A 19,450-nucleotide genomic window follows, 5' to 3' on the forward strand; every position below is an offset into this window, starting at 1 on the left:
TTGACTACCATCAGTAGAGGTAATGGATGAAAATTGGTCTTTTTTTGTGTGGTGAAAATACTCCTTTTTCCCCATGTTGACCTATAATTTTCATAAATTGCCATATTAAGTGTCTGACTGTGTTAGCGGTAATATCAGTCATGCCTTCTCTTTCCTGTACTTGTTTATTAAAAAATGACAGCATATTTTGTTTTAGGATGTTTCATGAAAGAATCATGGCAAATGGCTTTACTTACCAATTTCACAAACAAAATTTGTATAGTAGGTTTCCTCTGATATTTCTTAGTATAGTCATAAAGTTGTTTATTGTCATCTTTAACAATGAGGCAGCTTAAAAATTTGATGATAATTGAGAAATTTCAATTTCTGTGCTGTGATTATGTCATTGGGCTGATACCCAATGAAGCAGTATGAAGTGGCATCAAAATTCAACTGTACTGGAAATTATCATGTGACATCTAGCCTTGTGTCAAAATAACCAAGGGTCACATAACAATAAACCTGGGAACTAGGGAGGTGGGAGGGGACACAATATTGATACTGCAGTTGTGCAGGAACTGCAGCATAAGCACTGAGGTCAATGAGACGAGGAGATGTGGCTTGGAACAGGGTTACATGCAAAGGCTTGAAGGACAAGGCTTTCAATTTCAAGATGGACTATGAGTTATTAATAGGGTTGGATGATGACTTTAGCAGCTGTATTATTTTTATACCTGTGAGGATATTGATGTGGGTGAGATGGGTAGAAAGGTCCAATGCTGTAGGCCTTTGAAACCTATATTAGTTTAAAATAGGAGAGTGTTCTATGTAGAGGCCACAGTGCTGGGCACATGTCATTGAATCAGACAACCCGACTTCTACTACCTTATACCATCAGCCTTGTATAAAGCTGTATAAAGTTCTTTAATATCTGCATGTGAAAGGAATCCTGGAAGGACAAAAAGACACCATTATGTGCTTTAAGGTCGAGTCCTTTGTCCTAAGCTCTCTCCCTTACTGCAGTGAGGAAGGGAGGTTATTACCTGTCTGTGTTCATGTTTGTTAGAAGTGCTCTTGAAGGTGGCAAGTTGACACAACCTTAGCAATGTATGCTATGTGTTCAGAGTTTAGTTGGCTCTTCCACAGGGGGTTTACACACTAATAAGTGAATTCCATTATGTGTATTCAACCTGGCTGTTTACAATGTATATCAGCATGTCATGTCGTTTAACAAAAACACCCCAATAATTTTTGGCAGAATTATTTTTTTCAAAGTATTTGTTCATACCTAGACTTGCACTATTCCTTGCTTGCTGTGCCCTTAGCTGTTGGCTCGTGACAATTCTTCAATCTCTCAGTAGCAGTGCAGAAGTTAAGGCCATGTGAAGGTCTCTTCTGTGAAATGCTCTGGTGTCTCAATCGGATGTTAAGATCTCGACTGGGATTGCATGACACTGGCAGGTGAATCCTCCAAAGATGGTAAAATGGGTGAGGAGGAACTGGGGAACAGTTTTCATTTTGGTAAGAGTTGGTTTGTTTTCAAGCTCCCAGCATACCTTACAAAGAACTGAGATGGGATCTGGCCTTTTGAGCTGAACATGTGGATGTCATGTTTTCAGTTGTCACTTTTGGCTTCTGCCATCTGCTCATTGCCACAAAACTGGGTTGGTTTAGTTGTCTTCTACATCTACAGTGTGGATTCACTGTAGAAAAGATATTGCTTAGTTTCCTGGAGTGCTTGTCACCTAGAGACTGTGAAGTACTTAATAGAGGAGATCAGTGTTAACCTGTCCTTACATATCTGGAAAAACTGAGGCACACAGAGGTCTTGCACATATGCAGGGCTGATATTACCATGGCTTAAATTTCTAGAGTGTTGAGACTCTCCTGAGCCACCTTTGAGGACCTCCCAGGAGGAATCTTTTTCCTGCAGAACTGTAACCTGAAGAGCCAAACTCCCCACCGTCTGCAGTTAACAGATGTTCTGCTTTGTGCAGCTACAGTTTTTGAAACAAGGGGAGCAGAGAAGAAAGTTGCATTTCTTGCAAAGGTCAGCCAGTAGTTCTGGCTAAACTTAGTGGTGGCCCGACACATACCTGGCTGTGTTGTCTGATTTGCCTATCATTTTATAGATAGGGATGACGTGAACTTCTGGGGTGGTGAACAACGGAAACATCCTGCTTGATTATGCCGTGTTTTCAGGTAATCCTAACTGAGGCTTGTGTTCTGTATGGAAGTGCAATATTTGCTGTGTTCTGTATGGAAGTGCAATATTTGGTATGCTGTGAGCTTGAACGTCTCCATACTCCTTGGGTGGAAGGTGCAGCACACCTCTCATTGTCATCTGTAGCCGGGATTACCGAAAGCTGGTTCTGAGTCAATATTTGAGCTGTCTGCCACCTTTTTGTACTGTTTTTCCCCTCTTCAACTCCCCTTCCTTTCTCCTTTATGGTTCCCAATAAGTAACTCGGCCTGGGAACTGGAAGCAGGCTTTGGCACCTACAAATTTCCAGGACAGACTGGAAGCAGTGAGAGTGTGGGGAGGGAGGAAGAGAATTAAGACAAAGGTTGTTAGGAGAAACAGTAATTACTATTTACTGTTTCTGGGGCACAGGGCAGCTGCCCCAGCTGCCTGTTTCCCTCTCTCAGGGACCCTCTATAATCCATACCTGTAAAAGCTTTTATTAGTTTTGACAGTTAATCACCAACTGTTTTATGCAAGTGCAAAGACTCTATGTAGAGCGCTTCCCTCATGGAGACACTATATAACACTTCCTTTGTCTCCAGAAGCCAAAATATTTTACAAAATTAGCTGTTTTACTGCTAAAATGGGCAGTAAAACCTATTTTCTTGCCTTCTGTTGTCCTACTCAGCTGTTTATTATTTTGAGTATTTATTTACTTCTGGGTTTGGTGACAGGACATTTTTGTATTCCTGTGCACTGAGGAGAGGAGGATGCTGAGTTTTAGAGAAGTAATGCTTTGTAAAGATATTTAATATGGGACACACTTGTTTGCTGGGTTAGAAAAGTGTTTCTAGTAAATGTCATTTGATGACAGCCATTCCTCAAACAATGTAAGATGCACATGACTAAGAGTCTTACCTGACTTACTGGTTTCTTTTTCTTGCTTTTCTATTTTAAATTAACAAGGTTGCTAAGCTTCCATGTCCCATCTAAACCACCATAAGGAATATTTATATATACTGACGTATTATGAAAATAATAAGTGCTTGGCATGCTTACGAGAGAACAAGATGGTAGTGAATAGCAGAACTGTGGAAGGAATCAAACAGAAATGAACAGAGTTTAAGTAATCTGATGGTTCAGGTTCAATTAACTCAATGAAGACAGTAAATCAGACAAGAGAAGAGTGTGGGAGGGCTTGTCTTGATTTTGTCAGAAGTTCTTTTAAGAAGAGAGGTGAGAGCCAGGATGAAAGAGGTAGGAATCAATGACAAGGTAAGTGCATAAACCATACAACATAGCTAGAAAGGGAGATTTGGGGCTAAGCTGTGGAAGCAATTTTTGGTCTCTTTATGTAGCTTGTATGCTGCATAGTGAAGCTCTTAGAGGACTTGGTTCTCACTGCATAATACAGCTACATTCCTTTGCTGCACAGATGCTTCTAAGAAGTGGGCCAGATTCAGAGGAGGAATTTATATGTTCCCATGGCTGAATAAGTTCCACCGTTTGTAAGACTTGGACAATACCACTTTTAATGTAGACCTCTTTGAAGATTCAATTTCTTAATGCACTTGCTTAAACTCCTTTAGATGTATACAGCAAGAGGTGATGTGTAAAATAGGCCTCTTTTGCTTTGATTCATCTAGAGCTATTTCAACGGTAATTCACTGATATCCAAATGAGTTTAAATTTGCATAACTTCAGAAGGTGTGAGAATGCACAGCTCAGCACCATGCAACGGGTGTTGTTTCCTATTTTCACCGAGGTGGCTTTAAGTAGCTGCAAGGTGCCTGCATGAGAGGGTTCTAACTGAGCAACAGCACTGTGTGAGAGGTGGGTTTGGGGGACTTTTTTGTTCCTCTAAATCTGATGCACAGCTTTTGTTACTGTTTGCCAGCTCTTCAGATAGATATCAGCCAGGCTGTGAGCTCTAAGGAGACAAGAAAATGAGAATGCCTTTTGTATAATGATCATGGAATTAATTGGTCCTGGAAACTCTGGGTTGCTGCCAAGAAACGTTATTTATGTGGTAAGAAAGAAAAGGAAAAGGGTGGAGCTTTCGAAATCCAGGAATACCCCTTGCTGTTGGATCAGAGGAAAGAGCTCAAAGTTATTTTGGCTTCTGAGTTTGGTGTAGGCAACAGGCAGAATTCTGATTTTCAGCAGCATCCAAAATAAGGAAATGTGGGTTAGCAAAGCAGAGGGAGCTCTGCAGAGAGCTCCGTGGCACTTTTATTTCCAACTACTCTGTGAAATAAAAGCAGCTGCTCTTGCGAAGGCATCTACGCTGCCTGGAGTCTGCAGGCTGCAAGAGATCTGGCCACCCAAATCCTGCATTTCAAGCCATGGTTTCCTAGCGTGGAAATTCTGCTTCCAGTTCAGGGTCTTATCTCACATGAGCTGTTTTCCAGGCTGACAGTTCTGCAGAGTGGAGGACAAGGACAGAGAGGAGAGCAGAGTGATGCAGGGCTCTGAAATACTGCCAGCATGGCAGGACCAATTGCAAGAGGATGTGCATGTATGTGAAGCACGTATGCTTGTGACTTCACTCCATATGCTTAGTCCAGTCACTGCTCTTTCTGATGTGCACTCTTCTGTGGTACTCTTGGTGCAAAAGTACCATTTCTCACAGTTTGGGATTTTTTTTCAGTGGTCATGTGGTGTGGACGGGGGGAGTCAGCACAATGTGTGCGGGTTTGAGTCAGTTCAGCATGATTGTCAGCTGCTGTGGATTTTGTCTGTCAATATGTGCACAGGAGGAGCTTGCCTTCTTCCTTTGAAGGGGAGCAGGCTCAGTTATGAAGTTCATTAAGATTTTTATGGGAAGGAAATGCTATGTCAAATAAGTCGTTAGTATCTTTAAAGTTTTCTTTACAAAAATACTTGCCTAAGGTGAGTAGGAGTCTTGTAGCACCTTGAGGACATCAAGTTCTGTGTGGTTTTGCTGTGGAATCTGGTTGTTCTTCAAACAACTTTTTTGATTCATCCATCTTGCTTCTTCTTTAAGTGACGTGTGACTGCATGTTAAGTGAAGGATGCCTTAGGTTTTTATTCTCTGACTGGTATTATGGACATTTGGAGTTTTTAAAGCTTAATCATTACATTATTTGAATCCCTCCACCTCCCCCTCCAACAAAGAGTGTAGATATTAAAAGTTTATGCTGGAGAGCCTGTGTGTAAGAAAGCAATATCAAAAAAATAAGGACAATATCATAAAAAGCATCTTATTCCTACTTTTGAAAGGTTAAAGCTGATTCATATTTAGGCAAACAGGGAAATGAAACAGTCATCCTTGATTAGAGTGCCTTATTTTTGTTAACTTGTAAGTTACTTCACTTCAGGCAGTTTTATTCCAGCATAGGGTGTCTGTCCAGTTAGCTAATAAAAATAGGTAGAGTGGAAAACTCCCCATCTGGAAAAGCTTTAAGTATCAAGGAAAGTCAAAAGCATTTAAAAATCTGTCAAAATTGGTAAATATGGAGTTTAAAGAGACACTAGTTAGTTAGGTGCTCTTGAATATAATTTTGCAGACTTTCTAAATAAAATAAGGCTTTAGGAAAGTGCTAATGTTTTAAATGACTAAGCCTGAAGAACATTTGGTATCTCATTTACTTATTGTCCATCCCAGTTGTTTTCTTTCAGTATTTTATTTCCAGTCTGCCTAATGAAAAACTGTTACATTGATTTAATTCCGTGAGCCTTGTTTTCAGAATCTCAACAGATAATATTTGCACTGGAAAAAAAATACAGATCAGTGTTTTCTTTGGGTAAAAGTAATTGTTTCCAGTGATATTTCTGAAATAATGACTACAATTCTGTATATCATTATTTGGTTAGCAGCCTATTTTTGTACTGCTCAGAATCTGAACTGGCTTTTCACCTTGAGTCTCTACTCCTTGCTAGGATGTATCATTAATTTAGGAGATGGTGAAGTTTATAATTAATTGATAATCCCATTGAAAGTTAACAAGGTAGCGTTTGTACCTTTGGGCTACAAGGCTTTATGGGTTCAAGTTGCGCCAGGGAAGGTTTAGATTGGATATTTGGAATAATTTCTGTACTTAAAGTGTGGGTGAGGCATTGGAAAAGGCTGCCCAGGGAGGTGGTGGAGTCACCACCCCTGGAGGTGTTCAAAAAATGTGTAGATGTGGCACCTGAGGATATAGTTTAGTGGTCGTGATGGTTGGACTTGTAGGTCTTTTCCAACCTTAATGATTCTGTGATCCAGATTTGTATTTTGGCTGTCAAACTGAGTGAAATAGCTGGCAAATTTGGGGCACATGGACGTTTTATTTTCCTGTTGTCAGTAGGCAAAATGTCCAGAGATCAGCATATCTTGTCCAGTTCTTGTAGAGAAGGACTAATAGGAAATAGAGATTGTGGCATCGAAGGCTGCACATGGTGCCTCGCCAGGTTCACAAAGCAATGCTGCTTTTAGACACCTAGTAACAAGCTATGCTGGTTACAAGCTGCTTGTAGCTTAGGTCCAGCTTACTCGAGCCCTGTGTTGGTGGCTGTAGCAGAGAGGTCTGTTGGCTGTGATGCTGATACTCGTATCTTTTCCTCATCCTGCCATTGTGTGTGTGGCTGCCTCGCGCGTTCACAGCGCCAGGGTGAGTCACTGAGAGGCCGTGTGGCTTCGGCAGCCAGCCTGGAGCTGGGTCACAGCTCCGTCAGTCCAGGCATCTGCTGCTGGTTTAGCAGTCGGTGTGTGTTTGGAGGAGCTTCTTAGCCTGAATGTTTCTTTAGCCTGCATGGGGCTCCACTGTTTCAACAAGAACTGTATACATGGGTAATGTTTTGTGCTGTATAGCTGAAAGATGATCGCTTTAAAAGAGAGTGGGCCCCTCTGAAGGTACGGCGTTGCAGAGGATTAGTGAAGATGTTACAATGACACTAGCTCTATTCCCACACAACCTCAAAAAATACAGACTTTAAAGAAAGTTTCTCAGTTCAACCTTTCTACCTTTGCTTTTGGAAGATGTTGTCTATCTGTCAGGAGACTATGTGCTCATCAGTTATACTTGTAAATTACCAAGGCTGTAATCCTGAAAAATTAAAGTGAGACCTTTTAAAAAACATAAAATAAATCAGACTTTAAAATGACATATTTATTTTTAGCCTTGTAAAGGACCAAAAAAATCTTACTGAAGCTCCGAGATGTTGGGACCACATGCCCTGTCAAAACTTGCAAAGAGCTTTAGGAACATCTTTTAATAGCAGTAGATACAGTATTCCTCCGAGCAGACAACACAAAAGCAAACATGAAGCCTCTTTTGCCTTTGGGTAGCCTGGTTATGTCAGTGAAGAGATGGCCTCTTGATTAAATCCAGACTGAGCAGTTTCCTGTTAGCACGCTAACTCAGCCCACAATATCTTATTCTGAAAGTCTGTTACAGAGCTCCTCTGCCAAGTCCTTTTTCCTTTTAAACTTGCAGGCAGAATTGATAAAATAATACAAACACAAACAATGACTAAAAGTCTCTTAAAATGATTTCTGGCAGTTTAATGATTTGCTGACAAAATCAGTTGTAGATTTTTCAGGGTTCGGAGTTGTGTTTTTGTTTCTTTTTTTTTTTTTTTTTTTTTTTTTTGGGGGGTGGTTTTTTTTTAACATTCTCCCAACATGCTGTCTTGGGGAAGTTGCAGTGTTGCAATTAGTGGAAAATTTTGTGCATGTATCAATCTTGGAAGCAGATTGTGCTCTTGTTTAGTACACAGTGACATCAGTGAATGAGAGGTTTTTACACACACTGAGTAGAATATGGCTGTAAGTCAATACAGTGTGAGTGGGGCTATCTGCTGGATAGAAAATTAAGTGTTAAATATAGCAGTACAGACTTTCTTCCCTGATGGAAAGTTATGTAACTAGTTATTTTCAAAAATATCTTTTAATCGCAAGATGAAAAGTCAGAAATAAAATTTAATATTCTTTTTTGCTTTTTTTCCAAGCAAGTTCTGCTTAGGGAAAATTTGAATGGAGGAGATAATGTAGTGGCAGTAAGAACACATCCTTTTAGGTGTTTCTGTGATGGTGGTGTAGATAACTCTATATAGACCTTTAAGTCAAGTATGTAATGAATTATACACCTTTAAAATGGCCATAAGATCCATGGAACAAAATTTCACAAGTTAACTCTGGTGTAATTGCATTCATTCCCTGTGGGGCTGCATTGGGGTAACGGTGGAGTTTGGTACAGTAGTTCTGGGCATCACCTTGTCTGTTTATCAAAGCCATCAATGGGTTCATGACACAAGACCAAGTTACCCAGTCTGTAATTTCAGAGCCTGTTTGAACAGACAGGAACCTGTGGTGCCTCTGAAATTGTCTTACAGCTTGTGCCCAAGCTTCTTTTCCCTCTGTCCGCCCGAGTGTTTCTGCAGCTGTGGGGTGAGCAAAGTTGGGCAACTTGTCTGGGTTAAACTTGAACCCACCTGAGTGAAATGAAGAGCTCTGTTTTGGCTGGAGGACTTTCCCAGCCCAGTTTGCTTGTAGCAGGTGCACAGAAAAGGGCCTCTGGGAATGGCTTCTTTCAGTGGCTTAAACTCAGTAATAAATGGTGCCATTTTGCACTTGAGAGGTGGCTGCAAGTTTCCTAGGACCTCTGCATACCTACTGTCTACACTCTACAGTCTGTTGACGGGTCCTTGTATCTTGAGCCTACAAGATGCTCCTGGATCTTCTAGGGCTTCCTACAGAGGCAGAGGCACTTTTCTGCCAAAATACACCTGTGCCCAGGCCCCCTTCTTGTTAGAAAGTCCAGAATGTTATGGGGTACTGCTGTCATTCTTATTTTTTCTTTTCCCATCTAGTCTTTCTTTTTTTTTTTTTATAAAGGCAGCAGTTTGTATTTTAATGTAACAACAAGAATTTGTTGGACCTCATTAAGCTGGGAGATGAGATGTCCTCATGCAAGAGTAGCAGACCTTTAGAGTAATATTAAGGACGTCTATATTTTTTAAGACAAAAAAGGATAGCATTATAAATAATTCAAATGCATTGGAAGGTTGTGATATAAATATGAAGTGGGTGGATTATCTGTTCCTAATTATTTTATGAGTAGGGGAATATTTTTCGTGTTTTCTCAGTGTACCAAGCCAGAGGGGGTAGTGACTGTCAGTCATGAATGTGCTGTCTTCATATCCTCAGTCTAGTACCAAGGTCTTGTGTTAATGTTGCAATATTGTTAGCCTTGTTGTTTCTAACTCATACCTTAGTAGGTAGTTTCTGGACCAAAAGTTCTGGTCAAACTGACTGTATATCTGCACTTCACATTCAGTCCTGGTTGTGCTTCATCAGGTTGAATTTGGGATATGTTGTGAAGGAACCATGGAGAAAGCCAAAATATGCATTGTGTTGTTACTTAGTGGTAACTTTTAATCTGTATAAATACTCAATATTCAAAACCCAAAAGAGCTGTTAAAATATTACTGTAAGCCTGGGAAATCTGACCTAAAGATATACTGGTACTCTCTGGTATCATGATACAGCAGAGGCTGTTACCTAGGAGGTGGAGGTTGTGATTCAGCAGAGAACCATCACAGTAGTCCTCACTGAAAGTTTGCTGTATGTTGGGAGGAAATCTGCAGTGGAATAATACTGCAATGAAAATGGGTTAAACTCCTTAGTTTCTGTCTTGATATTGCAGGAGAACTGGTGATGCAAAGAGTAAACTGGACTGTGGTGTGTTCATGCCCAAGTAGAAGTTTATTTCTTATATAATTTTCCTACTGAGATATCTAACCTAAAAAGATTAAAGATGGGATTTTTCCACAGTCTTGAAATATTTCACGATGGACAGATTTTTCCTTTGCATAATGCCATCAATCCTACCTAGGTACAAGACTTGCCTTAGAAATATTTTCTAAACTCAGTAAATACAAATAAAAGTTACTGTAGAGTTCAACCTGTCTTCCATTAGTGTCTAAATGTTCCTTCCCAGAGACAGACATCTCAAAAGGTAGAAAGAAATCTTCTGTTTGATTGGTCTTGTTGACATTTTTTTAGTTCTAATGCCATTTTTAAAGCTGTTTATCACACATACTTAAGTATTTAAACTAATCACAAAACTAATTTTCTGACTTGTCCTCTGAATAGTGGCAGAATTTAAGGGAGTATTTCTTGTCATTTCAGATACAAACCAGGCTCGAAGCATTAAATTCAAATTCTGTTTAAAAAATACATGCACCCCCAACACCAAACTCTAGATTTGTTGACAAATATTGTACCAAACAGAAGCTGTAAGAGAAAATGGGAATGTTATGATGGCAAGTTTGCAAGATGACTTGAACACCCCCCTTGCAAAAGGTTCATTAAATGCTTTGCATCTGTGTGTGTTTATGAGCTTATGTTCTATGTGGCAACCCAAAGGTGGTATTTTCAGCAAATGCTGATGGCTAAAGTTGTGGTCAGTTTTCATGTTTATTCAGAAGCTAAGTGAGATGCTGAGTTACCACTATTATTCTCTCCAGTAATATTATTCTTTGTGGGATAATGGATTTTCTTTAAGCTAACAATATATGATTTGATCATAAGATAACATGATAACAGTCAGACTATTAAGGTATTTTTCTGACACGCTCCACAAAATATTTTAAGATAAACTTACTAAAACCCTCCCTTATTTGATGCAAAATTTGGTGTTCGGAAAGCAAAAATTGACAAAATTGCTTAGTAACTAAAGATGTATTCCTGTGAAAAGATGGAACCTAAACCGTGTATAATTGTGAAACAGTGTCAGGGATTTGGCTTCTGTCTCATTTTTGTGCTTTATTTTTGTTTCACCTTTGTAGGTCGAAGGGGACCAATTACCTCCAGAGCACACAGTCAACCAGTATGAAACATTCAAGATTAGGACAATCAAAGCTGGAACTTTAGACAAACTTGTGGAGAATCTTCTGACAGCTTTTGGGGATAATGATTTTACCTACATCAGTATCTTTCTGTCAACATACCGGGCCTTTTCTTCTACTAAGGAAGTACTAGAACTACTCCTTGACAGGTAAGAGTCAGTATATAACGGAAACTGAGCCATCACTTACAGGATGGTATGTTGTCAGGAATTTCTTCCATTACTTTTAGTGGCCATGGGCTTAATAACCCAATGGGCAAGTGTCAAGGATACTGCAAAATTCAGCATTTCATCATAAACATGAAATGTGTAAATGCATGCTCCCCACATCCCAGCTCTCATTAAGGCACAGTCAGCAGGCAGGGAAAGTGTGCCATGTCTGACTGCTGAGGAACCAAACCAGGTCTGACAAGAAAATTAATGTAGCTTCTCCTCAAAAAAACCTAGAATGTGGGGGCTGCAAAGTCATACTTAGAATAAATTCCTGCATTTTGCTGGGTACTGATACTTTCAGACCTAACTCTCCTGTTTGGCAGCTGCTGATTTGGAACGGGGATTGTAAAAACGTGCAGAAGAATTCTTCATCCCCTTCTAGTAATTCACACAAACGTGCAGTCATAAATTTTTGCAGACAGCACAAGAACTGCTTAATGTTATAAGAATAGTTTTTATGGTAAGACTGTTAAATTATGTCTGCTCTATCTGTATAAGTGCTTAGAACCTGCAACATTTAGTTTTAGCCCTCTAAATTCTTAGATATGGCAGGGTCAGAGGGAATCTTATTTTGGAAGTATCCTATTTCTTGCATTTTCAAAGTCATGTGATGTACAGAAACAGTTAATCTGGCATATAGTAATGAGAACAGAGGAGTAGTACAAGAACTCTGAGGTTTTGATTTTGGCACTCCCACAAGGTGGATAAGGAACAAGGCATGGATAAGTTATCTGTGCTTTCCTTTTGTATCTGAAAAGGAGTGCAATATTACTTGCTGTGTAGGAATGTTATGTGGCTTAATTAATAATGATGTTGAACTGCCTGTCTGCCAGGCCTGCTGTGATTGTAGTAATAGCTGTGGTTGCTCCAGTGCAGGAACTTCACAGCCAGGTAAGAAGCCAGATGAGGAAAGAGCAGCCATCCTGGGGAGCAGTTAGATTTACTGCTGTGAGCTTTACCTCTCAGTCCATACCAATACTGACGTGGAACATGAGGAACAACAAGAACTGACAGTGCATGTATACCAGAATTTTGAGAAGTTGAGGAATTCCTTCTTTTGAAAGAGTAATTCTTTATATACCCTCAGTTTTGAATTCTACGCTTTGGACATATGGATCTTTGAAGACTAAAATATGAAGGGACACCAAGTCTGTGCAGGTTGTAGTAACTTTAAAGAGGAGCTGACTTGCCAAGTGACAGTGTGTCATGAGAATCTTTTGCTTCCTAGGGACATGAATTGACAAAGAGCCACAAATTTATAGGAGAAAGCAATAGTTGTGTGCGAATACATTGTCACTTTCAGCCAAAAATAGCTGCATGTATGATTTATTTTACTGTCATAAAGATATATATTTTAACAGAAAAAGTTAGAATAAATAAAATAGTCTTTACAAGGATACTTTGCCCCAAATGGCTACTTTTAAATATCATTCCCCCAACAATGTAGTTTTTGTTGCTGTATGTTGGTGGGTTGCCAGATGACGCTTTTGGGGTTCTTATATATTAATTAACATGCATCTGGGGAAACTTTCTTTCTGTGATCAATGAGAACTAGTGGGTATCTCCAGTGATGTGAATACCCCATGATACACAACTTGCTTTTCAATTAAAAGCTTTTAAGTTGTCTTATGACAACTGATTTTGTCTTAAAGTACATTCCTATATCCTGTTTAAATGCCCAGAAAGCATCTTGATGTGCGCTCCCCACCCAGTTCAGCATAGTTTTGACTTTTAGTAGTTTCCATTCTTATTTTTCTCTTACTGGGGTACTTCAGTAATGCACATAAATGTCCCACCTGAGACTGTGACCTCATTTTACAAATCACTGTGCAAACATGCCTAGAATTGTTTGCAGAAGCCCCCACCCTGAAGACTTTCTGCTGTCAAGATATAAAGAAAAACAGTGAGAGGAGTAGACTATTATGCAGATACTTAGGAGAACTGTACTGAAGCAAAGGGTTTAACTCATAGTGACAGCTTTGGAATTCAGCCTGGGTTTTCACACATCCATATTTTTACACATCCATATCTGGTTGTTTTTTGCCGTCTTCAGGAGACAAAACATTGTTATGCAAAGAGCAATTAATACATTGTGTCTATTTAATTTATATAATTGAAAAAGATCCTCTGTATCTGCATGCAAGTTTAGAATCTCCTATCAAGTCTGTTAAGCTGGGTGATCACCCAGGCAGTTTTTTTTGAGGAAGTTCTTGGTACTGGAAGGCTGTCTTGGGTGCTGGGCTGGTTCGAGGACCTGCAGCTGTTGGACTGTTTTGTCCTCTTTTGTGCTTCTGTGCAGAGGACTTTGTGTGTATAACCCTTGTATGGGACAGGTAATTATTTCATGTGCAAGTGTCTAGATCATCTCCCCTTGGTTGCCTCACCTGTCTGGATTCAGTGGGTGCTCTGGGTGGTTCTGCCCAGAAAGCCTAGCTGTGGGTTCTGCTGGAGGTCTGGATGAACTGAGACATGGGATGGCATGGTCAGCTGTGGTGCCCCTGCTCGTGCTTTTCCCCCTTTGCACTTAATAAGGGATATAACTCTCCAGAATTGTCAATTCAGTCCTTCAGTGACTACTGAATTAATTAAACGTCTCTGTAATTGAGGATTGAAGCACTTTAAACTTAGGGTTGAGGCCAGAGGGGTAACCCATTGAAAGAGCAGACCATCCTGCACTCCATTAGCCCTGTTATGGTTTTGCTTGCTTTGTGGTGTTTCATCACTAGCCACTGAAATGTTCAAACTCTGTTAGGCTGCACTGTTATAAGGGTGAGTAAAAAGTCTTTTGCGAGTTTTGCTTTTGCACTAAAGTTTGTAGAGTCCTCTAGATAAATAGTTCTGTTTTCTTCCCATATTTTTCCCTAGTGAAAAGGATCGTAGCAACCTAAAAATAGAAATGTACAGAATTAGTGAAACATTGAATTTATAAAGTCAGATGTTCAAATATCAGAATTTTGAGACGGGGAAGAACTCAAGGTCTTAATGAAGTTCACCACTATGGGCTTTAGTTTCTATTTCAGTTTTGTTTTCTTTAATGTAGGTGTTGTCGATGGGATTTTCAAAGCAGCCTGAAGAAAGTAATTACTTGTTCTCTGGGAATCACTGGTCATGAGACACCTAAACTGTTTGGGCTCCTGTGAAAATGCCAGCTCCATGCAGTAAAGTTTCTGTAAATTGTATGGCTGGTGCAGTTTAGCTCAGTTAACTCTGCAATTAAGTTCTCAATATTTTCATATCTGAGAATTACATCTGTAATATTGCAATTGGATTGCAGCTCAAAAGAAGTGGCAAGTCTGGCTCAGGTGTGTATCAGAGGAGAGAAAAACAGCCTTAATTGGAAAAAGAACCAAACCAAACCAAACCAAAAAAAAAACCAACAAAAAAACCCAAAACAAACCTGAGCAGACAGGACAAACTCAGCATTGAAATGTGTGCAGAGGCAGTTTGTAAGGGGTTTCATCTGAGCACTTGAGCAGGAATGACCAGGGAAATAGGTGTCCTTTTCTAAAGATGATATGGTGGTTTAATGCATTGTTGGCTGCCCAGGCTTGTGCATTGCTGTGTCCTTGTGGTCTTGCAGAGGTTTACTTTCTGTCCTGTTGGTTCTTGGTAGTGTGCTGGCTTGGTAAAGGCCCTGCTTTAAGGAGAGACATCCTCTTGTGGTTAGCTTTGAGGGCAGGAAGGAGAATAAAGAAAGTTTGGATACTGCAGTTTTGCTTCAAGCTAATAACCTAAATGATATTTATAACAAACATCTGAAGTAAGTTTGAGTAGCCTGGCTGTTTAGAGCAGCAGCAAGTCATGAGCATGCATGGCTCTGCCCTGCCCTCCTCCTCTGATGCTGCTTTAAAGAGGTGAACATGTCAGAAGAGGACAAGAAAGCATGGGGGGGAGAGTCTCCATACAACAGAACTTTCTTTTCCAAGCCCAGTTCTGATCCCACTGCCTTGTGTACCTCTCACAGCAAGTTATAATGTCCCCTTCACGTCGGGCACGTACGCTGCCTGACCTTGTCAACATCATCCCCAGCCTTTTATAACAAATGATGGAGTCCACAGGAAATCCTAGGAGGTCACCACTTCCTTCCCCTCCCACCAGTGTTAGGAGTGTAGGGTTTAAGAACCCATGGATGTTTCTCTTGGCTTTTCAAATATGTATAATCTAGAATTTTATGGCTTGGGACAAAATATGCATGAAGTTTAAACTATAAAAGTTAGAATGATTTACATGCAGCTGTGGAATATGGACTTGTGAAGAAAAGCAGGTGTTATCAGGAAAAATAAAAGAGAAGTGCATAGTAATTGAATTTATCCAGCTTAGCTTTCATCTTTACATTAGTGTAGAGTAAGTAGCAAAGAGTCTGCATTTTGGCAGCTTTCTTGTTAGTGGTGCTCATTAACAGCAACAATACAGAGGCTAAAGTGAGTGTCAGTGCATAACCTCTTCCATAAGTACTTGTATTTAGTTTTCTAGTGAATTAAAAAAGTAACAAAAAGTGCAAACTCTTAAAAACAAGTAAGATTGTGGCATTAGTTGTCAATTTTAGTTTCATGTGAAGAGCTTGAGCCCTGTTTCTTATTCTGGGTGATAGAACAGGATTGTGAAGTAAGGGAGCAGTCATGAATGACAATGCTGAGCTCTTGTTGCTTGGTCCAAGGGAGAACAGTGATGTGGCCAGAACAAAAATGATCCTTCTATCCTGTTACAGGTGAGCAGCTCCTTGACATTGAATAGAGGGAAGTGGCATCTGCATCTCCCAGTTGTAGGACACATTTGTTTTGTAGGAAAGCACGCATTGACAAACTTACTCCAAAATTTCTATGTGTTGGAAGATGGATCACCCTCAAATCAGGTTCATCCAGTTTATCTTGGATTTTCTGTGGATACACCCCTCACTGTCAGTGCTGCAGAATTATCTGGCGTATGCATTAGATATACACAGATTCAGATTACACAAAGAGAGTCCTGGGAAATCTGGATATATTGTACTCTAGGTGTGTTGGTCATTTGATGTTGTCTGCAGAGTAGCCTGTCCAAGCACTGCAAGCATTAATTGACTGTGGGACATGAAACATTTATTCTGTCCAGAAAAAGTGAAATCATAAAATGGTTTGGGTTGGAAGGGACCATAACAATCATCTAGTTCCAACCCTCCTGCTATGGGCAGGGACATCACCTGCTAGACCAGGTTGCACAAGGCCCCATGTGATGGAGCATCCTCAGCTTTCCTGGGCAACTTGTGTCAGTGTCTCACCATTCTCAGAGTAAAGAACTTCTTTACTATTATTAATTTCTAATTTAAACCTACCCTCTTTGAGTTTGAAGCCATTACCCTTCATCCTATCACTACAAGTCCTTGTTACAAGTCCCTCCCCAGCTTTCTTGTAGGCCTCCTTCAGATACTGGAAGGCATCAGTAAGATGTCTCTGGAACCTTCTCTTCTCTAGGCTGAACAACTCCAGCTCTCTCAGCCTGTACCTGTAAGAGAGGTGTTCCAGTCCACAAGTCATCTTTGTGACCTTCCTCTGGACCTGCTCCAGTAGGGCCATGTCCCTCTTGTGCTGGGGACTCCAGAGCTGGATGCAGATTCCATTCCCTGATTGACAGAGGCAAATGAAAAAGCAGATGCTGTACTTAACAGAAACTATAGTGCTAGGGCAGGGTGGAAAAAAAATACCAGAACTTTTAAAGGCTTTCAGTAATTCAGAATAATGTGTACTTCTGTTAAATCAGTCCATCCTGTGGTGAGGTTTTGTGAAATCTTCTAGGCAAAACCTTTTTTCCCAGCTTGGGTCTTACTCTGTTAAAATAAGCTGTGATGTGCCCTGGGAGGCTCCGCAGGCGTCGGCAGCTCCGGGGAGGCCTTTCTGGGCCGCACGCTGCAGTCTTCATTTCCTGCATGGCTGCAGAGGAGTTGGGAGTTTTCTGCCTCCCAGTGTGGTAGGATGGACTAAAGGGACGTGCATGCTGCTTACACCACCTTTACTCCTCTTCACATGCCATCAGGAAGCAGGAGGAAGTCCTCCCAAAACCAAACACATGTGGCTTCACTTATGTCACAGCAGGAATCTTGTGGTTGGACAGTGCTGGTCTTTGTGGTGATTTTGACTGCCACAACCCAAACTGGTATTGTCATCACAGCCATGCACAAACCAACAGGGCAGAGAGGAGCATTTCCAAAGGGGCTTCCTACCCTGTGATACATCCAGTCAGTAAGTGGAGTTACACAAAGTGTTGAACAAGGCATATGAGAAGGTTTAAGTTGTTAATGAGCAATTCGGAATATTTTGAGATGTTTCAGTCAGAAGATACTTACTGGATTTTTAGTGCTATGCTACTTATTGTAATGGACTTTAAGTTGGACCCTTTGACTTCTGTCTTCAGTAAAATCACAGATGTGCTATTTGCTTTCTCAATAACTTTTAACCCTTCTTCAAGATTATGAATTAATCAGTTTTCAGTATGGTTTGTTGGTTTGGGCTTTTTTTCCTTCAGATTTCAACTAAACTTTTGCTTTGATTAAATTTGAGACTGGAGCCTTATTCATTCTTTTGACGGGGTTCAGCCTATAAAGGTTTTCTTCTAACACAGAATAGAAGTCAAACTGAACAAAATCTTGGGCATAAGACTAGTATTTTCAGAGCTATTTAAGAGTAATTGGACATCCGCATCCCTTTAGCATTCATGGAAGTTTGGCATGCAATTGCAGCAGACAGCTTTGAAAGCCTGCCAAGTCTTTAACACTGTACATTCTGATATTTTCTCTTTGTTTGGTAGAAGTGGGTAGGGAGATTTAAAAGAAAAAATGTTGTTTGCATTTGGATGTGAAAATACTTCGATGGAAGTTCCTGGAGAGAGGAGGAGACCAACTCCTCCTGCCCCTGGGTGTGGGGATACAGCATGAGGCCTCCGCAGAGGTCCTTTGGTATCCTTAGTGTTGCTGGGTGTGCTCTGGAATTAACCACCCACAAGTGTGATGGAAGCCAAAGATGTTAGGTGTCCAGATAAAAGCAGAACCAGGCCAAGTTTCTCTCTTATACATTTTTGCTTTTTCCTGGTAATCGTGTTCCTTGCAACAACACTTAAAAGTGGGGCTGTGCTGTGCTTGGTATAGTCACCTATAAAGTAGCAACTGGTCCCTGCTTCAAGGAGTTTACAGAGAAGGGAATTGATACAGTTTGATGGGAGAGCCAAAGCTGGCCAACCACAGCAAATAAGTGGATTTTACGTATTCAGTTCATTCCTTTTGCTGAAGGATGGCTCAATAGAGGATAAATGGAGAGGAAAATGAAGGTAGAGAGGGAACATTGAAGAAATGGGTCCTTTGGTAGCAGAGCTTCATCTTTTGAGACAGTAGCTTTCTGTGGCATTTCGCTCACTGTTGCTGTAGCGTCTATTCTTTCTTCTGCTGTTTTCTTGTATACCAGCTGGTTTTTCTACTTGGCTAAAGAAACAATTTCATTTCCGAGATTCTATGTGTGTATAATTCAGAACACCTTATGATTCTTGCTGACTATCTGTGTTTCTAAGTTGCTTGTTTCAATGTTTGCAAGCCTTATTTAGGGCTTTCTTGGGGCTTTTGCAGAGAATCACCTTTCCTTACTATTTCCAAGTTATTAAAAGAGTGTTTTCCTCTTTCTTCTTCCATTCTTAACAGAGATCAGGGGTGCGTTTTCTACTCTGTTTTTTAGTATTTAAATATTCAGTACTGCCCATTACATTCTGGTCTCATTTGCTTAGTCAGTCCCTTTGAGTGGAATCTATAACTTTCCAAACACCAGGCAAGGCTGAAAAGTTCTGTGGGCTACAGGATCCTTTTGTTTCTCATGTCTCTTTTTGTATGCAAAGCATTCATACAAGACTGGGTAGTGAATGGCTCTTTGTGCAGGAGCTGGTGAGAACAGAGCAGTGGAAGTCTGCAGAAATGCTGCTGTTTACATCAGATGTATCATTAACTCCTACTAACCCGTATTTAATGACCTGCTGTTCATGCAGAGCTCTGGTGTTGTGTGGAGATATAGGCAGAGTTTTACGTCTAGCAATATAACAAAGCATTATATATTTCCAGTTTTGTACAGAATATTGCCTGCTCTTGATTACTGTCTTATGGGTTTATATTATAAAAATCAGCGTGTATCTCTCTAGTGGGATTTAAATGCAAATGCCTAATGTTCTGCAAATACATATTTTATATTCATGCACTACTAGGACATTGACATTG

At 40.3% G+C, this 19,450-nt stretch overlaps 1 protein-coding gene across 1 annotated transcript in view; it reads left to right on the forward strand.

Moving 5' to 3' along the window:
* The window catches only part of RGL1 (ral guanine nucleotide dissociation stimulator-like 1), a gene marked incomplete at its 5' end in the record, with an annotated part of 81,607 nt that overhangs the window by 17,696 nt on the left and 44,461 nt on the right, over positions 1 to 19,450 (forward strand). Inside the window, one exon of the mRNA XM_008937514.1 lies at positions 10,958 to 11,166. Within this exon, the coding sequence (XP_008935762.1) occupies positions 10,958 to 11,166 (209 nt within the window). The remainder of the gene's footprint in view (positions 1 to 10,957; positions 11,167 to 19,450) is intronic.

The sequence above is a fragment of the Merops nubicus genome, unplaced genomic scaffold, assembly GCF_000691845.1.
Source record: "Merops nubicus isolate BGI_N331 unplaced genomic scaffold, ASM69184v1 scaffold17430, whole genome shotgun sequence".
Classification (NCBI taxonomy): Eukaryota; Metazoa; Chordata; class Aves; order Coraciiformes; family Meropidae; genus Merops; species Merops nubicus.